The sequence below is a fragment of the Prinia subflava genome, chromosome 1, assembly GCF_021018805.1.
Source record: "Prinia subflava isolate CZ2003 ecotype Zambia chromosome 1, Cam_Psub_1.2, whole genome shotgun sequence".
Taxonomy (NCBI): Eukaryota; Metazoa; Chordata; class Aves; order Passeriformes; family Cisticolidae; genus Prinia; species Prinia subflava.
The window spans coordinates 42,343,263-42,362,063 of NC_086247.1; the positions used below are offsets into that span (position 1 = coordinate 42,343,263).

General features: G+C 40.8%; 1 protein-coding gene across 2 annotated transcripts in view; it reads left to right on the plus strand.

Annotated features, from left to right (window-relative positions):
* PRKDC (protein kinase, DNA-activated, catalytic subunit) overlaps positions 1-18,801 on the plus strand; it is an 81,812-nt gene that overhangs the window by 60,363 nt on the left and 2,648 nt on the right. Inside the window, exons 68-83 of one of the 2 annotated variants that reach the window (XM_063394508.1) lie at positions 578-689; positions 2,231-2,420; positions 3,528-3,702; positions 3,786-3,976; positions 6,392-6,572; positions 7,089-7,249; positions 8,621-8,832; positions 9,837-9,924; positions 10,605-10,748; positions 13,458-13,662; positions 14,240-14,307; positions 14,578-14,798; positions 15,114-15,206; positions 17,115-17,204; positions 18,425-18,496; positions 18,575-18,776. In XM_063394508.1, the coding sequence (XP_063250578.1) occupies positions 578-689; positions 2,231-2,420; positions 3,528-3,702; positions 3,786-3,976; positions 6,392-6,572; positions 7,089-7,249; positions 8,621-8,832; positions 9,837-9,924; positions 10,605-10,748; positions 13,458-13,662; positions 14,240-14,307; positions 14,578-14,798; positions 15,114-15,206; positions 17,115-17,204; positions 18,425-18,496; positions 18,575-18,776 (2,405 nt within the window). The remainder of the gene's footprint in view (positions 1-577; positions 690-2,230; positions 2,421-3,527; positions 3,703-3,785; positions 3,977-6,391; positions 6,573-7,088; positions 7,250-8,620; positions 8,833-9,836; positions 9,925-10,604; positions 10,749-13,457; positions 13,663-14,239; positions 14,308-14,577; positions 14,799-15,113; positions 15,207-17,114; positions 17,205-18,424; positions 18,497-18,574; positions 18,777-18,801) is intronic. The other variant, XM_063394500.1, reaches the window with a different exon arrangement.

The window sequence follows — 18,801 nt, forward strand, 5'->3', positions numbered from 1 at the left end:
TTACTGTCTTCTTGACAGTAAGACCTATTGCAGTTTTGTAAGATAGGATTGAACATAACTTTGTGTTCTATTGCAAAGTTTAATTGGCATAACTGTTGGGATAAGAGTTAAGCATCTCTTTTGAAAGTGTCAGTTAAAGTTTTCAACTAAACTCTTTTGTTGGAGTAACTTCTGGTAGTAAATAGCAGTTAGCAGAGATGGAAAAATGGATGTGGCATATAAATTGCACCTACTGACGTTGGCCTGAAGTACACATTATGTGTATAAACCAAATTAGATATTAAATTTAGTTAACAGTTCCACTAGGTTCCAGCATGTTCATATATGGAAAGGAAACTACCTGCTGGTGATCCCCAGTGTCAATTGACACAGATGTCCTTATGGAATCCCCTGTGCTTCAGCAATAAACAAAAGTAATATGGTGATCACTAAATAGTGTTTTTAGTGCAAGCCCAGAAATGCAAATGGGTTGCTTAATTGCAGTTTTCTGGTTTGAACGTTAGACTATGTTTTGTTTAGCCTGTTTTCATGCTGTTTGGCTTCAGATGCATTTAAAAAGTTCTTCACTGATTTCTAGGTAACTTAGCTTCGGAGGCTTCCCTTAAGAGACTTCTCAGAACTTGGACAAGCAGATACCCAGATGCTAAAATGGATCCCATGAACATCTGGGATGATATCATCACAAATCGGTAAAATTGCGTTCTTGGGTTAGCTTAAGTTTTGTCTGCCCGTTGAGTTCCAGGAAGTGCTTTTTCTAATGCTGCTTGTTTTTGTATGGGAGGGGTTTGATCCAATGTATGACTTTTTTTTGATTTTTTTAACTGTGGTAGTAGCTTTCTCAATATAACTGGGGAGTTTGTGTGACTAACTTGTGGTGAGGAGCAAAAGAAGGTTGAGAAATGGCCAGGGAATAAATTGTATTTTGATATAGGGAAACATAGATGCTAGTTTAGGCATTTTCTTGCATCAGTGACTATATGCACTGTGTGAGCTGGCCCATTTCAGCAGCTCTTAAACATATTCACTTGTAATTGGGTAGATTAGCTGTATTTAGCTGAATGAAACACCACCCAAAAGGCCAATCAGTTATGAATAAAAATACTTGGCTGCTTTGTAGGCAGTTCCAAAATGAGGGAGCGTACAAAACAAACCTAGCCCTGTCACTCTCAGTGCTTCACCTGTTTATGGGAAAGTTAATGACCCCTGCTTTAATTGGAGACTTCTGTTGTGCAACTGTTGCTAGAAAGAACAAAGGCTCTCTGGAGACTGCTTTGGATTAGCTATGAAGAAACTGGAATGCTGTTTGAAATTTGAAAATTTTTGTCAGTGTCAGTCTTCATCCCAATTCATTGTTCCAGTGAAAATCTAGATTAGTCCTCCATTACTTCAGTAGCTCTGCTGATACCTACTGTGCTCTGTGATTTATTTTGTTATCTCTTGGTGTCAGGAGAACATGGACACAGAAGAGCTTGTTGCAGTTCAATATTAGGCAGAATACATGGCATGGCTTACTTTTGGAAAAAGTCTCAAAACATTTATGCCTTGAAGGGTCGTCAGGGTTTTAAACACTTTATGAGCTTTTAGAAAACCTTTGTCTCAAATTATTAACAAAGGATGTGCCAAGTACCACTTCAGAGTGTAATGCTGTCCTCTGCTTTGAGTAACAGTCTACATAATGAGATGTGCTATTAAATTAGGTAGGAGTAGTTGTGGAGTAACAGGATTCAGGATTGATTCATGGCAATTCCCTTTCAAAAGGTGAGTGTGCTCGCTGATCTATTCTGCAACACAGATTTCGATGTTGGCATCTGTTAATGCAATAAACATTTGAATAGCAGGTTGACATAAAATACAGCATGGCACTCACATTAAATAATTGATTCTCCTGTTTGTTTGCACATCTGTGAAGCTGGAATGCAAGTTATGGCTTGGTGAACTTAGGGACTGTAGCTTGCACAAAGGAACTAACTAACAGAAAATCCTGCTCTATAATGGACATTTTCTAATACTAATCTTGTCAGTTCAATATTCTGAATGCTCTCAGGGTCAACCTGGCCCCTCTTGGGAGTGTCCAGGCTCGGGGGCCTCTGTTTAGCCCTGCTAAAGGTGATAGCTGTAGTTTGACATTTTTTATTAGCTTGGTTTGCTGTTGGGAGGATCAACAATTTTGAATGTTCATTTCCTTGAATGTATACCAGAGTGATCTATATATATTCTTGTTGTTGTGCAGGTGTTTCTTTCTTGACAAACTGCAGGAGAAACTTCCCTCTGATCAGGCCAATGACAGTATGGAGGTGGATGGAGAATACAGTGCTGGTGACCAAATGGAAGTGGATCAACAGAGTGAAAACATTCACTCAATGATTAAAAGCTGCAAATTTAATATGAAAATGAAGATGATAGAAAGTGCCAGGAGCCAGGTGAATATACTGTCTGATAGCTTCCAATTGTCTGAGAAAATACATAGGAAAAGATGGAAAAGCCTTTCAGGTGGTTTTTGGTACCCTTTTGCCAGGGCAAACCCTGTCTCTTTTGGACCCTGCTGTCCAGGACATTTTGAAAGCTCAAGAAAGTCAGTTCCACAATGAAAGAAAGCAAAAGGATAAATGTTAATTACAAAGTTAATGATAATTTGTCATTACTGGAAATGTGCCTGAAGTCCCCTTTGATCCACACATGGTTTTGGACACTCTAAAGGGCAGATAAAGTATCTGAAATGTTTCAGTCTTGAATGAAAGGGATGCTTGCAATCAAGCATTATGGTTCTTATTTACAAATACTCTCTTCTGTACAAGAAAACAAATCAAATTCTGATTGAGTGAGTATATTTTACTTCAATCAGCAATGCTGAATTTCCTTTTTTTTTCTCACAATTTTCGTTACTGCTGTTAGTTAACACTAACAAAGAAAAGAACTAAAGTTGGTGACTTGGAAATTTTGGGTTTAATCTGGCTGTTGAAATGACTGAAACAGCCTTTTTGATGATGGGCCTTTGGTGCTTCAAGCTTGAGACAAGATGAATAATTAAGTCAAGGTCTCCTGTCTTCTGAGATGCTGCAGAAATCTGCAGGCATTAACAAGAGTTTATTTTAAGCAATCTGATAAGCAAATATAACATTATTGTTTTGTTGACTCTACACTCGAAGGAGTAAGTGAAAAATAACATTTCCTTTAATGTTATTTCTATGAAACTTCTCATCGAAACACAAACGTAAGTGATTTTCTCAATGATATCTTAAATCAAGTTGCATTTCCCATATGTGTTTGTTACAGAGCAGTTAAATGCTTCACACAGCTGGAATTATTTTTCCAGTTTTTTTAAACCTTTGTTCTTCTCTTTTGCTATTCAAACTTCTCCATTAGCACAAACATGGTTCAGAATACGAGACCCAGCAAACAGTGAACAGCTCTGCCTTACTGTAACTTTACTTGAGTTATTGAAATCTTCTCATCCCTGATTGGGTTGTGGGCAGGTTTTAGCTCCTCTGCCGATATATGACCTGAAATTTCTCTTACTCTAAATGCAGAACAGCTTTGCAGTGGCCAAGAAGCTCCTGAAAGACCTGCGCAAAGAAGCCAGAGCCCGGGAGGACTGGCTGGTGCGGTGGAATTACGCCTACTGCCGCTTCACTCACAGCAGCAGCCGCAACCTCAGCTGTCCTGAACGCGTCCTCTCGGTGCTGAAAACCATCTCCCTGCTTGGTAACAGCCCTTGCTTCGCCTTGTCTATTTTACAGAGTTACTTTGTTGTCCAGTTACCAACTTGTGTTTTTGAATTCCAACAGAAGACACCAAATCTGACTATCTCAGCAAGAACGTAATGGCCTTCCGAAACCAGAATCTTCTTTTGGGTACTACCTATCACATCATGGCCAATGCTCTTAGTCAGGATCCAAGATGTCTTGAGCAAATTGAGAAAGAAAAGGCTGGAAAGATATCACTAATATCAGGAGAAAGCCTTGAGAACCCTAAAAAGGTAAATGAGAGGGAAACATCTTTTAGTAATTTCAGTGACACTACTACAAATTACTACTTCAGTAGGTAGTGATGGCTATGGATAGATACAGAGCACGTGAAACCTGTCAGCTGTTAACAGTGACTTGTCCAGCAACTCCAGATAGAGAAAGAAAGGGGGCGATAAAAGGCAGTGGTTGCTGTTTCTTCCAGGTTTTGCTCTCCTGAAGTTCTGTGTCACTCTATGTTTCTGAATAGGAGAATTTTCTTGTGTGTCTCTGTGTATGCATTTTAAGTGGAGGGGGAAGACATAGTCACAGCATCTACATGCACAGTGGTCAGACAGGGCTTGGGATCCTCGAAGAATGCTTTGGTTTCAGCTGGGCATTTGTGACCTGCTTCGTGCTCCCAGATTATTCTCTTTGATAAAGAGATTTATAATGCTGATACACTTACTTTATCTAAGTAATTTTAATGGAAGAAAGAAGAGAATTTTTTTAAGGCAGAGCACATGCAGATTATCTTTGCCTATTTGGGGTAGGTGTGCATTTGAAAAATACAGTACTAGACTGTGCTGCAACTAAAATTATATTTACTGTCAGTTGTCCCACATGCAGTGGCAGTGATTTCTTGTCTGTCAAATGGATTAAGGATTTGAAGTACCACTGCTGGCTTATATCTACTAATTTCTAAAGCCACCATGAAGACCCTTACATATAGAATCATAGAATGGTTTGGGTTGAAAGGGACCTTAAAGATCATCTACATGCAAACCCCTTGCCATTGCTAGGGACACCTTCCACTAGACCAGGTTGCTCAGAGCTTCATCCAGCCTGGCATTGAGCACATCCAGGGATGGGGTATTCAGAGCTTCTCTGGGCAACCTGTTCCAGTCCCTCACCACCCTCACAGCAAAGAGCTTCCTCTTAGTATCCAATCTAAACCTACTCTCTTTCAGTTTGAAGCAATTGCTCCTTGTCCTGTCACTACATGCTCTTGTAAAAAGTCACTTTCCATCTTTCTTGCAGGATCACTTCAGGGAATATGAAATGTACTAGTATTAAAATAAAAGTTCTTAAATTGTGTTTTATGTTTGTTAAAAGTAAAGTAGATCAAGAAGAAGTGCCTGCAAAAAAAAGTTTGAAATTTTCAGGTGTGTAGAAACTTAAGCAAAAGCTTGAGCTTTATTTATTAGCTAATTCTTAAAAGCACTCTTCTGTAGGCAATCTAAAGGATGAGCATAGAAGTTGTTCTGTGTCAGATGAATAAGATTGTCATAACAGGGATTTCTGTAAGATTAAGAAGCTTTGCCTTATTTTAGCTTAGTATTAAGCAGCACTCTGACCCTGGTGGTCTCCTTCTACCTACCTGACTATTTAATCTCAATTACAGCATTTAGTGTGGCCAGAAGGTCCAGGGAAGTGATTGTCTTGCTGTGCTTGGCAGTGGTGAGGCTGCACCTCCAATCCTGTGTGCAGTTCTGGGCCCCTCACTGCAAGAAAAACATTGAGGGGCTGGAGCGAGTCCAGGGAAGGGCAGCAGAGCTGGGGAAGGGTCTGGAGCACAAGTCCTGTGAGGAGCAGCTGAGGGAACTGGGGATGTTCAGCCTGGAGAAAAGGAGGCTCAGGGAAGACCTTACTGCTCTCTACAACCACTTGAGAGGAGACTGTAGCAAGATGAGGGTTGGTCTCTTCTGCCATGTCCCAAGTGAGGGGGCAAGATGAAATTGGCCTTAAGTTGTGCTGGTTAGGTTCACATTGAATATTAGAATTTTCTTTTTTTTAACGAAAAAGTGATCAGGCATTGGAGTAAGTTGTCCATGGCAGTGATGGAGTCACCATCTCTGGAAGTGTTCAAGAGGCATCTTGATGAGCCACTTTTGGATATGGTTTAGGGGTTAATGTGGTGGTGCTGGGCTGGCAGTTGCAGAGATGATCTTGAAGGTCTCTTTCAGCCTTAATGCTTCTGTGATTCTGTAAAGAATCCTGTCAAGTCACCCATTGCAGGACCTGCATTACAAATGTATGATGAATATTACAATATTTATAATAGGGAAAAAGGCATCAGTGTAACTGTTATGCAGATGTTGTAGATATGTCTTAATGGGAAAAAAACCTGAAAGTTTTATTATGTTTTCTGTTAACTGTTTCCAAAAGCTCCAGTAATGTTAACTTTTTGCAGTGGTGAAAATTCCACTTAACATGTCCAAAGACTAATTTAAGTTTATGTATTTCCATTGAAAATTATGGAAAATAAAGTTCTGGAAATCACTGCTAGAAATAACATCCAAATTTTTTTTCCTTTACATCAGCTGCTCAGAACATCTTAAAAGAGTTAAAGTTTTATCTACTCAAGACTTGCAACGAGGCTCCAGTTTTGGACAGGATTGTTCAATGCTACTTCCCAATGTGTGGGTTTTTTTACGGTTGAATTTCAGGTGCTGGCAGGTCTGAACAAGAAGGCTTTTCAGTGTTTCAGCTGTGCTGTGAGGAAGTCTGAAGAGGATGTGCAGTCCCACTCCACGGACCCTGTGGACATGGTGGGAGTTGTGGATGCATACATGACTTTGATCAGCTTCTGTGACCAGTATCTGCGCAGGGAAGAGGAGGGCTTGCTTGGTGAGTCAGGATTTCTGCTAAGCTTATGAGGTGTGTTAATGTGTGATCCATGAGCTTTTGCTATACCCATGACATCTCTGTGAGCAGCACAGCTTCAATTTAAATGGAGCAGTTTGACCTCCAGTTCAGCATTATTTGTATGCCGTTTTTCACCTCCACTGTTACTGCAAGCTTTGGTACTAGTGGATCATTTGTAGTCTCACTCTTACTTGGGAGAAGTATATCACATCCAGCAGATGCTTCCCTTGTTCCTCCCCAGACCACAGCAGCCTTGTATTTAAAGCAGGCAAGATACCAGCAGTGATGCAGCTTCCTGATAAAGCTAATCCTTACAGTCCCCAAGTACATGTGTTGCAGATGTGTGCAGTTCAAACAGATGGGAAGGAGAACAAAGTAAAAATACAAAATACACTTGAAGAAAGAATACCGAATTGTAAAGATGAATGTTTCAGATGATCAAAGACATGGAGCAAGTGATGGTGTTTCTGATAATTCTTGTTTAATGTCTCTTGGCAGAAATTAACACTGTGGATCTGCAGCAGTTCCCAGCTATTGTGGTGGAGAAAATGATAAAAGCTTTAAAACTGAATTCCAGAGAAGCCAGGCTGAGATTTCCTAGACTGCTCCAAATAATTGAAAGATATCCAGCAGAGACATTGGGTCTAGTGACACGAGAGGTTAGTTGCTTCAATTTTTCTGGCAACAAATGTTGCTGTAAATCAAATTTTAAAGGTGGGGGTGGAGGTGGAGGTTGGATACATCGAGAAGCTAGACGGGTAAGTTTTGCTTCAGGGAAATCAGATAAATTTTATCCCATCATTGTTCCTTGTCTTTTTTGTAACTTACTGAGTCTGATTCATGTGGACAGAAAATTATTCTTAGAAATTTAACTTTTTATCATTATTCTGATTCCAAGTGTTTGTTTGAGAGCTGCTGGAGAACAATTGTGGTATGCTTTGTCTTTTTTTTTTTTTTTTTTTTTCCTTCAGAATAATCTAAATGGGCTGACAAAGGTGGTTAGTATTAGGGTGAGGAATGCATCTTATTCCTGTAGACTGAGTTTCCTGTATGCAGGAAGCCAGCAGCTTTTCCAGGCTCATTCCATATCTCCCACCTTTCCCTGTCCTCCTTCACTTCAGAGGTTACTGCAGTTTTGTCTTCCTTTGTGTTTCCCACTTCCTTCCTTCCTTCCTTCTCGAACCTGGCTTTCCATTGCCATTCCATGGCAGGATACCACGAGCCTTCCCTGCTGCTGTGGGACAGATAAGCTGAGACCTTCTCTGTGACTCATGCCTGTTCCTGCCTCAGCCTGCCTGCCTTTTCAAGCCCATGTCATTGTGCTGCTGCTCCCAGAGCAACAGGCCCTTTCAGAGAAGGAACTCAAGTGAGGCAAAAACTTGGGTTAGTTATCCCAAGGAACTGAGAAAATAGCAGAAATGGCTGAGGTGCACAAGGTGTGGCCACGGAGAAACACCAATAGTTCAAACACCCTGACACCTGTTGACAAATCTCACCCAGAAAGGGAGTTCACCAGGCATTTATTTATCCTGTCTTCTGTCTTTCTGGGAAATAAATGCTGGCAATCTGATCTTAAATTTTATTAGAAATGGTTGAAGATGAACAAAGGACAAAACTGTGATAGGAGTTTCAGTTTTCTCCTTCCTGGCATTTTTTACTCAAATCAAGACTTCAATCCAATGGTGTTGGAACTGAATTCAGATTTTTGAGTTGTATGTGATGATCAAAAATTATTGTATTGCATCCAGAGACAAAAGCCACAAGTTTGAGTGTAAAGCCTCCTATTGATCAACAGGCTGCAAATCTTTATAATGGAAAAGCTATTAAGCTGCAGTGGTGGTGGTAGTAGTAGTGATACTAATAATTAAATCTGTGCTTCATTGGGGGATGTTTTGCAGACCTAGTTGACATTCTCTGTTTCCTTTTCATGTTTCTCTGTCAGGCTGCACTGTAGAGCAGTTTTGGTTTTTTGCTGTGTTTGGTATTTTTGATGAGGACCAAAGATGAAATCAGTGTCTGTGTTTTTGCAGCTTTCTTCAGTTCCCTGTTGGCAGTTCATTGGTTGGATTAGCCAGATGATGGCACTACTTGACAAGGACGAAGCAGTAGCTGTACAGCATACTGTTGAAGAGATTGCAAATGCCTATCCCCAGGCACTCATCTACCCTTTCATGATCAGCAGTGAAAGTTACTGCTTCAAAGATACTGCAGCTGGCTGCAAGAACAAGGAGTTTGTAGAAAGGTGATTTTGTAATTGGAGTAGCTCTTTTGTATGTTTTTTATTCAGGAGTGGACAGATTCATTTATTTTTCCTTAGCAAACCCTTTTCTTTAGCAAGCACGAGAAATATTAGAGGGTGGTCTTGAGTTTTCATTTAAAGGCGCAGAGAAATGCAATTCATCAGCTCTGTCAGTGTCAGACGTACTCAGACTTGTGGCATGAAACTTTATGAAGTATTGGGTACATATAGTTCCCAGGCTGTTGAAAGTTAAAAGTTTCCCCAAGATAAAACAAAAAGACCACAGGGAGGCAACCCCTTTTTCCTTGTAATTCTGTGGTATTGAACATTTATCATCTTTCTAATCAGCTATGTTTAAATAGAATAGGTGCTCATACCAGACTTCAGAGAGGGCAGTGAAATGGATGCATGTTTTCTTGGGAATGACAGCTCTTGGCTGTGGTGTTCTCTGCTTATCCAGTGTGCAATATGCAGCTTCTCTTACAAGCCTTCCCACGTCCTTTTTGGCATGCAGTAACACTGAGTTAATCCCCAGGCAAAAATCAGTTTCTATCACACAGTGCTGTAGAACCACTCTTAAAATTTTGTGTGTCTTTTTGCCTTTTTCTCAAATTTGATACTTTTGCTGAATAAATTTTTGCCTTAAATAAAAACATAAAGCCATGTGTTTCACAGACAGTATCACCCTTTGGTAACTGCTGTGACAGGGCATATTGTCTGGTCAATGCCTGTGTCTGTTTCAAGTGTGCTTTCCACTCGCCCACCAAGTTCCCATTTTCACAGTGGGACGTATAATTAAAAAACTGGGAGCTGTGTGGCATGTTTAGGCAACATATAAACAGTCATGCAGCCCAAGAGGGAATTCCAAGGAAGTCTTACCTACTACTTACACCTGAATTATTTTACCAGATTCTTGTATACTGCAGTCTAGATCATTGCTTATCCGCAGGCGAGGTGGTGATGGTAGTTCCTGTTGCATTGTGATTCATTTTTCTCTTCTTTTAAAGGATCAAGAATAAGTTGGATAGAGGAGGAGTAGTTCAAGATTTTGTTCATTCCCTGGAGCAGCTCTCTAATCCTGTAATGATTTTCAAGGTAAAATACATTTTTCTCCCTTCCCCTTCATTGCTCTCCTTCTGTTCAGACGAGCAAGTGCTGGGTGGAGCCTGACACAGTTCATTTGACACCACAGCCACAGGAAGTGGTTCAACCCAGCACAGCTCATGATGATGATGATGATGATGTCGGGGTGCTGTCAGCAGCTTTTGCTGGTGATGAACTCCCTCCCTTGTGCCAGCTGGATGTTCTGCTCCAGCCCTTTTCAGCTCTCCCCTTCAGGGTCTGTGCCCTGCCCCATGGTCAATCTTCCTTAATCATTGTGAAACCCTTACAGAATTATCATTTGTGGCCATCTTTATAATTTTGGACTACTTGTGTTCAACTGCTTGCATTCCTATGCCCTTTCCCTGCCGGGCATCCCTGTCTGTGTTCTGACTTGTTTGTCCAAAGGATTCTAGTCCTGGTGCCACTCCTGGCCCCACAGAGGCTTTCTTAGCATTAAACAAGTTGGTAGTAAACATAATTCCCATAATAAAGTAGAAACATTTTCTCAAGACACCAAATGAAAGGAAAATATTTCCATGGCCTTTTGGTTCTCTTTTGTCAAAAGACACGTAATAGTTGACTGTTAATATATAGATTAACCCTGGTGCAATCTGAAGAGCAAGGGTCAATAAATCTTTTCTCAGTGCTCATCTGTTTTCTTCTATTTGCAGGATTGGGCTGAGGATGTCAGAAACGAGTTGTCAAAACCTCAGAGAAACAAAAAGAAGCTTAAGGAAATGTATGAAGGAATGTACAAGAATTTGGGAAATCTGGAGGCTCCTGGCCTTGGACTGATGAGGAAAAGGTTTATTCAGGTATATGTGGTTAATGAGTAGTGTTGGCATCATGGCTTTTCTAGAAGGCAATAGAAAGTCCAAAAGAGGGAACCAGATCACAGCTTCTACAGGTGCTGCAGGACTTGACAAGGCTTGATCTAGTCAGGAGCACAGGACTGGGATTTCTTTGCTAGAAGCCATGGGCTTAACATAGTTCACTTTCCACTTCTAACTGCCCTGCAGGGATAAATGTTCTGTCTTACACAGCTTTTACCTCTCCTGTCCTGCATGTTGCCAGGTTCTTGGGACCTGAGCCTCTAATCATCTGTGGGAATCTGGCCTTGTTTTTTGTTCCCTGCTGCCAAGGATTTATGAGCACCTTAGGGAGTTTTGCTGTATTATACTACTTAAATTTGCTGCTGATACGAAATTACTCATACAAAAGAGTTACAACTATGAAGAATTAAGGAAAAGACCTTTCAAAACTGACTGAATTCCAAAGTGGTGAAACTCAGTGTAGAAAATGAAATTACACATGTGGCAAGAAAATGTAATTACCCTTGTATCATATAGAAATTCTGCGTATTTTAGCTGACTATGGCAGTTCAAGAACAAAATCTTGATTTGTGATGGTTCCTTGAAAACATCAGCTGTGAAAACTCAAGGGATGTCAAGAAAGAAAAGTGAATGTTCATCATTACTAAGAATAGAGAACTAAACGGAGATTTGTACATTGGCATAGCAGCCTTCTCTGACTCCTGTTTCTTGAACATTACAGTCCTTGTCTGCAATATTCTTGGCACAGATATAGTAAAATTGGATGAGGTTCAAAGTGGCAAGAATAACCAGAGGTACAGAGTAACCACTGCACAAGCAACTTTAGCATTCCTCCAGTTGAAAAAGATGTAATGATGCCACATATAGTAAAGCTCTTAACATCAGTCCCATGGTTGGACTTGGTGAACTTAAAGGTCTTTTCCAACCCTAGCAATTCTTTGATTCTATCAGGAGTGCCAAACATGAAGTAAATACTCCATGGAATGGCCGGTTCAGACAAGTGAGAAGCGTTTCCTCATTCAGTGCACACTTATGTGCTGGGCTCCTGCTGCATTAGGTGTTAGGTGCTTTCAGGGTTCGAATGGCAAGCAGGCAATAGCACGGAGAGAGGGCAGTGCTTTGAGAGCTTTTACATACAAATGCACTCTCCCGGGTCCAGGAATCCCTGAGCTGCAAATTGCTCGGGCCAGGAGGGTGAGAGAGTGATACTCGTGGTAGAAGGAGGGTCCTGGCTGTGTGCTTGTACTGTATGTGCATAGCCCCGTGGGCAGGGCGGGGTGCATGCAGCTCTCTCCCATTGTGGCCATCCTTGTGTCACATTAGCATTAGATAAACTGCCCTGGGTGTCTGTAGGGAGATTCCTTCCCCGTGAGTGGAAAGGTGGAGGGTGAGAGTAAGGTGGAGTCGGGAGGAGGTGAGGTGATAATGAAGCAGAAAGGGTAATTGGGAGTTTAAGGGCACTGTGAACGTGTTGCTGGGAGATAAGATGGGTCTTTGATGATAGTGACTTTAAACTCAAGAGTGGGGGATAAGAATGTGCAGGATGTGCCGGTGTCAGGAGTGGGGGTGGGGAGAGGGGAGCAGCTGTACAGGGTACATGCACATCAAGGGACATAGCAGGCATAAGCACAAAGGCCTTTTGGATTATTTGTGTGCTTAAAACGCTGGTATGCGCAGTATTAGAGGATACAGAGAGAAGAGCGAGGGAGATGCTGGAGAGGGATATCAGGGTTGTTCCCCTCTGTTAAAGGGAAGAGGGAGAGCAGAGAGTAGCTGCAGAAGAGAGTCAAGGTGATGGTGCACAGGCTCTGAATTCTTTGCTTTCCCGGTGCATTATTATGAAGAAACAAAGTGTGCTGTGAGAATAACTGTATCATTTCTGGTGCCCTTGCTGGGGAAAAAACAAGTTGTCTCTCTTGACTGACACATAAAATTGCTCTACCATGTGGAGTACTTCAGGCACATAATCTGGAAATAGATTTAGTGATAAAGATGTTGTTGACTGTAGCAGTCTCGTCAAAAGGATAATGTTTTTTGTATTTTCATTTGCTACAGTGAAATAGCTGTGTCTTCATAGCTTGGTAGAAAAATGATCAGGCATTAAAAACAAATCTTTCCAAGCCATTAATACCCAGTCCAAGAAGGAACATTTGGTTTTTCTAGAACCTTGAATTATGAACACAGGAAGCCAACTCAGTTAACTATTTCTAGGTAATGTTTTGTTCATTAAATGGATCCGTGTCCAAAACTTGCTATTTTCCTTTATCAGGATATTTAAAATACTTTAAAATATGGATTTATACATTTTCTGTCCAAAATTATTGCTAGGCAGTAATAAATCCATGAACAATAAATCCAATAATACATAAAACATATAAAACATTTCACAGAGTCACAGAATGATTCAGGTTGGAAGGGACCTTAAGGATCATCTGATTCCAACACTCCTGCCATGGACAGGAACGCCTCCCACTGGACCAGGCTGCTCAGGGCCCCATCCAACCTGGCCTTGAACACTCCCAGGGATGGGGCATCCACAGCTTCTCTGGGCAACCTGTTCTGGTTTATATTAAGAATTTTTTCCTAATATCTAACCAAGACATGTGTATAGCTAGGAAGGTACCCTTTTGGTGCTCTTGGGTAGTTTCTAGCACTGTGTAAACAGGATTCCTTTGTATAAATGATTGTTAGGCTTTTGGGAAGGACCTAGATCATCATTTTGGCAGAGGTGGTTCAGAACTGTTGGACATGAAGACCAGTGACTTCAATGAGATTGCAACTTCTCTCCACTCAAAAATGAACAAAACCCATAAAGAACCTGGGAACCTCAAAGAATGTTCGCCATGGATGAGTGAATTCAAAGCTGAGTTCTTGAGGAACGAACTGGAGGTTCCTGGTAAGTTCCCCTTCAGTGTCAATAGTGAATTGTCCCTTACAAGAAAGTTGGTCTTGAGCTTTATTTCTTGTATTGGCTATACCCTTCTTTCATGCTTAAAGCCTTATCTGGCCTTACTTGAACTAGTTGTGTTCACCCATTATCTGTTAAATCCGTTCTTTAACCGTAGTCCTGTTTTTTAAAATTGTATCTACGCTTGTATCTCTTACCTAAGTATTTAGTATTTTTCTAAAGGTCTGACTCCAGGAAATCTGATCTATAATTTTCTAAAGATCTGACTCTAGGAAATCTGATACATAAATCTAATACTTGTTTAAATCTAGTTTAAAAAGGTTGTGTCTTCTGAAACCATCAAGAGCTCGATTCTGACAGCTAAACAAACAAAGGATATCAGTAATTCACAGATAAAATCATACTATGTGTATGTTGGATCTTTTTTATGTATTTAAAAGTATTTTCTTCATAGTTGTCATTCTACCAATTTGGCAAAACATTTGGGTGTGTGTTCTGGTGTTTAAACACACTTTAAAATAACATCGAGCTATGTACTAATATTTTTTTCCCACTACCACTTCAGGTCAGTATGATGGGAAAGGGAAGCCCCTGCCAGAGTACCATGCAAAAATCTCTGGATTTGATGAACGGGTATGTTTTCAAGATTGATTAAAAATCCTGTGTGGTATAAGTCTGTGTCCATGTATCATTTGAAGAATTTGGTAGTAGTAGGGTCATTGCTTGTTTACACACCTTGCAGCATACAAAGGAAGGGCTGCAAGCGGGCATTTGATTTTCTGTTATAATAGAGTAACTTGATTATGTCATCTAGGGATGACACATATGCTTAATTCCAGTGATGACTCTGTAAGACCAAGTCTTCTGTCACAAATATTTTTCTTTTCCCTGTCTTTTTCCAAGATAAGTGTGATGGAATCTTTGAGGAAGCCAAAGCGTATAACGATCCGGGGCAGCGATGAGCAGGAGTATCCTTTTCTTGTCAAAGGTGGTGAAGACCTGCGACAAGACCAACGCATTGAGCAGCTGTTTGAAGTCATGAACATTATCCTTTCCCAAGACGCTACTTGTAGCCAAAGAAACATGCAGCTAAAAACTTACCAGGTCATCCCCATGACAACAAGGTAGGCGTTTATCTTGAAGGGACAGAAATCCTTATGTTAACATCTATTACTTTTGGGATGTTGGAAAGTGAGAATTTTGTGTGCCAGATTCAAACTGAGAGTGTTTTGTGCCTTGGCTTGATTTATTTTTTTTCCTTTTCCTCTTAAACAACATTGAAATTGCTTCCTCTGGAAACTGTTTTTCAGAGGGTATTTAAATTGGTAGCTTTTAACTTTCTTTTAACAGGTACTAGAATGTGTTGCTTCCCATTTGTGATGTTCCTCTAAATGATGTTCCTCTGAGCTACTTGTTATCTCTGACTTACTTTGTTCCAGACTGGGACTCATCAAATGGCTGGAAAATACATGTACCTTAAAAGAATTCCTTAAAAATAGCATGTCTGAAGAGGAAGATATCAGCTATTACAGGTGATGCTTGGTTTAGCTGTCTGCTTTAATAGAGACCACTGCTAATGGGCTTTTGGATAACTGACAGTCTTGTGGCAGGATTTTCTTTTTCCTTTTTTTTTTTTTTTAATTAAAGAATAAAAGAAAAGCACTTATAAGCAAGAAGGCAGTTTGTACTTCCTGACCCAAATTAGTAATTGGCAACCGTTTGTTTAATGAGTGCCATTGTAGCTGGAATATCCTCCACCCAGCTTGTTTAAACAAGAGGTTTATAATTATAATCATATGTGACGTCATTATCATCACCATTTCCTTATCAGCAGATTGATTTTACAAGCAGAGGATTTTGATCTCTTGATTTGATCAGGCAGGAAATGGACTTAGGTCAATGGGGGGCAGGGGAAGGGAGTAGAGACAGACTTATTCAGACCCTGGGTTCAGCAGTGAGTCAGTGGTGGGGGATGGAAATTGGCAGCAAATGCACAGAACACAAGTGTAACAGAGCACTCTCTCTGACTTGATACAAATGCTGGGTTTGAATAAATTATATTGCTTTCTCGTGATTGTAATTGGAGGCTGAATATTTGTAAAATTGATTTAATTCTGGCATTTCAGCCTAGTTCTGTCCTGGAATTTAGAAATGTGGCTTAATTTACCAATGTGGTTCTTAGTTACATAATCTCTGTTTGGGTTTGTCTGAGTGTTGTTGTCACCATTTATTTTTACTAGTTAACATTTATGGGGCAGTTTGGAGGAAACTCCAGCGTGGAGGTTGGACTCCAAAGAGGTTTATTTTCTATGGTTATTTGATTTGTGAGCAGTTTAGGAACTGCTAGAGTTCCTGCATTACTGGTGTCTGATTCACTGTTGTGAACAGCAGTGGTATTATGTTGATATCAATTCACTGAGTGAAAGTGAAGGAAGACTCACATGGAACCATCTCGTGAGGGGAGGAAGTTTATTATATGCTCAGTGTAGAAGGTCAGTGTCTTTCTAAAAGCAGGTCATAATTTATTAAAAAAAAAAACCAACCCTTTGCTTTATTGTGTGCATGGACTTGAATATTATCCCATATGTTATTCAATCAAGACAATTAAGACATTTTATATTGAGCTATGGTTAAGTGACAGCACTTAAGAAAAATTTTGGTTGGGGTGATGGAAACATCGTTCTGAAATCGTTTTTGAAATTCTTTTCTTTATCCCAAAGTGATGGGCTACAGTCTGTAACTGATAAATGCTTCTTAAAGGGAAATGGCACTCTCTGTCTCAAAACATGCTTTGGAGGGAAGAGAGAAGGTGGCTTCTCTGCTAAGTTGCTGCCTCTCTGGAACAAAAGTTTAAGATCTGATGTATGTAGTTAAGATGGGAGAAAAAGATCAAATTATTTCCTAAGCAGTGCCGCTAATGAATACTGCCTTCTTATGGATTAATACCTCAAGTTCAAGCACCCATTCCTCCTCTCTTGTGCACAAAGAGGAGATACCCAACTGCCTTCCTGCATTCCCTGCCCATTTGGAAGGACAAAGGGTAGCATATACTGTGGTGGACAATATAATGCTTCTCAATGTCTACAAGACTGTCAAAAATACCTTTCCCTCCCTGCAGAAATTATTTTGGACCTTTCTTCTGGAGGTATTCACAGTACCTATTGACAAATTAACACCTTTGAGCTGTGTAATCTTCTGTCAGATATGACTGAAGTGTGTTCAAAGCTGGGGCAAAGGAGATTAATGGATCAGCCTATACTCTGCATAAACTTCACTTCCACAGCAAGGCTAAAATTAATGTAGGCTGTAGCTTCCTGACTTTTCCTTTGCATTAAAATCTCATGGGTCAGAGCAGCACAGAGCCTGTGGATAATCAAATAGAGAGTGGTGAGATCACACAGGGAAAATCATTGGTGCTTTTCTTCTTTCTTTATCCCTAGCCCAAGAGGACCTCGTGCTACCTATTCTGAGTGGCTGTCCAGGATGGGTGGGAAGGCACAGGGCATCTCTCGATACCATGCCATGTACAGGTAGGTTTCAAAAGAGAATTGAATGTGAAATACAGAAACTAGAGTGTGCACATAAGCAGAAATGTAGAAATTCCAGGAAAAAAGTATGATCTGCGTTATAATATGATGACTGGATCTTATTTTTGCTCATTTTACTGCTTTGTCTTCCTGGAGATGCTCTGCAAAATTCCTCTTGCCAAAAATCCTACCAGAGTGCAGGAATGCTTCCAGAAGCTTGCTCACTTCCTTTAGAAAGTGTCTAGAAGCAGATGCTGCTTTTCAACTTTATTTTCTAGGCATCTTGTTCCTGATCATGCAGTTAGGTAGGCTGCCTCAGAGCCTGAGCATCTGCTGGAGTTGGACAGAGAAAATCATCATGATTCACTGAGAATTTAAGAATTTTTGATGGTTTAGGTCCCGACTTGAGCATCATGTCAGAGGAATTTCCATGGCTACCAAGAACTAGCACTGCATGTGGTAAAGTGAAGTGTCCAGAGCATTTCTTATAAGCTCATAACCTGCTTTAACAAGTGTCTTGCTTTGTAAAGGAAAACTTTGACTTGTTTAACTGTATTAGTACTTGTATTCACATTCAGAATGTGCTTTTGAAGTAATTCCCAATCACCCCCACTCATCTTCAGTCTGCTGTATCAAAGGACTGTCCTCTGTTTCTCAACTCTGCTCCTTCCAGAGGGAAGTCGACTGGAAGGAAAGCACCTGGCACATTTCAGCTCTCATAAGCATTTGGAACTGAGATATGGGCTAGGACAAAGCCTCCTTCCCCAAATTTGCATGCCATGAGTGCTCTCAGCATCGGTTCTTTAGTTCTGATGCATCCCCTCACCAGTTTCTAGTGTCAGTGTAGCCTCAGCCTGCTGCTGAGAGATGTAACTGGGGCCTTAATTCTTCTGCTTGGAAGAGACTGTCCAGCCAAGAAAGAACGTGATTGTATTGCTTTATTAAAACTTAACCTATCTACTTAATTTGGAGGAAAATACACAAAACCACATATTCTTTTGTATTTAAAAATGTCAGTCTCGGAAATAACTGTTGGGAGAAAGAGGGAGGATAGAGCACTTCTAGTATCAGATAAAATTTGGAGGATGAACCTTTTGTGGCTTGATGTACTGTTTACTGGAGTAAGCACTGCACACTGCTGCTCTCATGAGAGTATCTTGACTTTCACCATCCAGCAGGCTGTTATTTCAGCAGCCACCTCTATTTCTCTTTCTGCTTTGCAGAAATGCCAGCCGGACAGAAGCAGTCACATCCTTCAAAAGCAGGGAGAGCAGCGTTCCCGAAGACCTGCTGCGGTAAGTGCTGCTGATGGCTGCACATTGTGAAATAAATGTTGGTGTTTCTCTGCCTTCAACAAGCTCTGTTTTGTTCAGGCGAGCCTTTGTGAAAATGAGCACATCTCCCGAGGCCTTCCTGGCCCTGCGCTCCCATTTTGCCAGCTCGCACGCGCTGATGTGCATCAGCCACTGGATCCTGGGCATTGGGGACCGGCATCTGTCCAACTTCATGATCAACAAGGAGACCGGCGGCGTGGTGGGAATAGACTTTGGATACGCTTTTGGTGCAGCCACACAGGTATTTGTTTTCAACTAATTTGTTA